Source organism: Sinocyclocheilus grahami, unplaced genomic scaffold, assembly GCF_001515645.1.
Source record: "Sinocyclocheilus grahami isolate Dianchi unplaced genomic scaffold, SAMN03320097.WGS_v1.1 scaffold242.1, whole genome shotgun sequence".
In the NCBI taxonomy this organism is placed as follows: domain Eukaryota; kingdom Metazoa; phylum Chordata; class Actinopteri; order Cypriniformes; family Cyprinidae; genus Sinocyclocheilus; species Sinocyclocheilus grahami.
In genome coordinates this window covers 576,367-579,061 of record NW_015505421.1, presented here as the reverse complement: position 1 = coordinate 579,061, position 2,695 = coordinate 576,367, and the positions used below count along the sequence as shown (strand labels likewise).

Genomic DNA, 2,695 nt, shown 5'->3' with positions numbered 1-2,695 from the left:
GGGGTGACACCAAGTTCTTTGACACAGAATGTGGTCAATTCACTTGACATCATGAGAGCAACATCTAAACCACAATCAAGCCATTTTCCTTCAGTGAACTTTAAATAGTCAGTCTACCTGCTATAAACTATTTTGTCTTGTTAAATACAGAAATAAAAATGTCTGCAAACAGTGATACGGGGCTATGCCCCTGAAGAGGCTGTAGCACAGTGCAGAGCAGGAAGAGCAAAAACAGCAGAAATGTAATAAACATGGAAAACAGCCAGTTCAGAACTATAGGTGAGAATGAACAGAAGTTCAAATGACACAGCGTGGATAAAATAATATTTTTTCTCAAATTTAGGAGGAATAAAAAAAGTGTACAATGCTGATCGGGATAATAAAGGGATCAAAACAGCACAACATTACGCACAATTTTATAAAGTTGCACCACACGTGACTCAAACCAACAATCTCCAGGTCAAGTGCCCATCAATCATTTCTGTGCGGTAGTGAAAACTTTCATTTACTTCAACATGCACATTAATGGAAAAAAATGACACTGTCAGAATCGGCATAACCCAGGGAATGAAAGGATACAAAAATAACAATTTGGACAATATTTTAAGTTAAGCGTTTTTGCATAAATCATATCTCTGGAATACAGGGTAAAACATACAAATTCAATAGGGGCTACAGGGTCTTGCCCCCTAAAAACAGACACACAGCTAATGGAGCGGATATCAGTTAGCATACTTTCAAACAGAGTACATTCACACCTGCATCTTCACACTGGAGACATATCCCTTCTCTCTCCAGTCCAGAGAGTCTGGGATAGGAGCCCCAGAAGAGCCCACAAATTTTGCTGTTTGCCTCTTAAAGTCAGAAGGGATACGGGTCGTGGCAAATAATTGCAGGATCTCCTCTGTTGTCTGTGAAGACACAAACAGGGTAAATAAGAATAGGAGGGGGGGGGGGGGAAGAAAAAAAAAAAAGTTACAGCTGTATCATTTCTAGATATTTAACACAAACAAATAAAAAACAAACATGATTTTTGTAAAGAAAACCAATATAGAACCAAAAATTGTTTAATTGACCTCATCTAGCTGGAAGCTATTGCATGGAGATAATCATGAACAAAGAAACACACCATATCACCCATATGGTTCATGCCCAGGTCATATGAATGCAGGCCCATGGAGGCCTCCAGGTTGTGAAGGGTGATAAGTTCAAGGTTTCTCTCCCACAACTCCCTCCTGCCCAGTTCTTCAACCTGCAACAAACAACATTCACATTACCGGGATCACACATGTGGTACATTGTTGTGAGACTGCCATCACTGCATTTATTACAGATATCCTTTGTAAATACTTCCAATTTAGACCAACATTTCAACACAATTCAATCAATATATGAATAGTATCAACACCACTTCAAACTAGTAGTGAAACTTATAGTTTTCACAACACAAACACACAGTCAAAAGACCATTATGAAAATGAATCTGTAGGTAGATTAAAGATCCTCATTGGGATCATCTGACAGATGCTGAAATTCATATTCTCACCTTACTGGAGTAAAACTTGTTATGCGTCTTCTTCCACAACTCCCAGTGCTGGTCTAGATTTGTGTTGAAATGGGCCAGTGCTGCGCTACAACACACGGCAAACAGCAAGCTCCCGAGCATCATGGCCTGACAAGAGCAAAACGGCCAGTAATAGTTACCGATACTGAAATGCACCAATTTTATCAGAAAATATATACATATACACAAGTTGACTACAAAGGAAGTTAAAACGTCCAAATGTAGGAAAATTGGTTGAAGAAATCCAAGTAATAAAACAATAAATCCAGACATTAAGTAGGTGTTTACAGATTCCCCAAAATGGGCTGTACTTTTATTAACCAGAGCGATTGTTTGATTCTTCCTGTATCGTGACATCATGTATTATATCCCGGGGCCGTTTTTACAACTCCAGTTTTAACCCTAAAGGTAAAAATGAGATTTAACCAGTTGTATTAATGAGGCAAAATGGTTAGCCACTCAAACGGAGCAAGAGAACACATACCAGAACCAGGAAGATACGGAAATTAAACTAACAGTGGTGTTTGATAGACTTCACCTGATCATTCATTCCACAACACATATACACGACAATTAAAAGTATTTTTGAAGCGTTTTCACGTCACACTCAAAGTTACAATAAACAAGTAATAAAACACTGAAACATTTTCAAATCTCTTTGAATAAAAGTTCTCATAAAACCAGTCACCACCTAAACTAAAACTGAAAGAGAAACTTTGTCGGGAAAAACCCCGACAAAAGAGACTTTTGCTACAAAGATCAAATGCATATTAGTTAACAAAAACAATAAAACATGTGTTCATGTGTCTCTTCTCACCTGTGCACTCTCGTTAAGCTGCACTTCTGTTGGTCTGTAGAGGAGGTGATGATCAGCGTCTGTGAGTTCCTGGTTGCTTTGCTTTTATTTTGTTCCATCACGTGCTAATCTCATATTGTCATATGGCACAGATGTCTTTGCTTACTTTTTGCTTCGCCCTGTTACATTAAAAATATATAGCCTATGTTTAATGTAATCCAAAATAAAAATTTAATTAAAAACAAAATGCAATTTATGTAGTAAATAAAATAATACAATGTAATGTTTTGATTAATACATAATTAAATTAATTATATGCAATTGTAAGATGCATG

The 2,695-nt window shown here is 37.1% G+C and overlaps 1 protein-coding gene across 1 annotated transcript in view; it reads right to left on the bottom strand.

Annotated features, from left to right (window-relative positions):
• Positions 1–2,483, bottom strand: part of LOC107597985 (cathepsin S-like) — a 4,067-nt gene extending 1,584 nt beyond the window's left edge. The window contains exons 1-4 of the mRNA XM_016289210.1: positions 2,382–2,483; positions 1,547–1,672; positions 1,130–1,252; positions 759–911 (exon numbers count right to left, since the gene is read on the bottom strand). Of these exons, the coding sequence (XP_016144696.1) occupies positions 759–911; positions 1,130–1,252; positions 1,547–1,669 (399 nt within the window). The 5' untranslated portion in view covers positions 1,670–1,672; positions 2,382–2,483. The remainder of the gene's footprint in view (positions 1–758; positions 912–1,129; positions 1,253–1,546; positions 1,673–2,381) is intronic.
• Between the last annotated feature and the right edge of the window lie 212 nt (positions 2,484–2,695).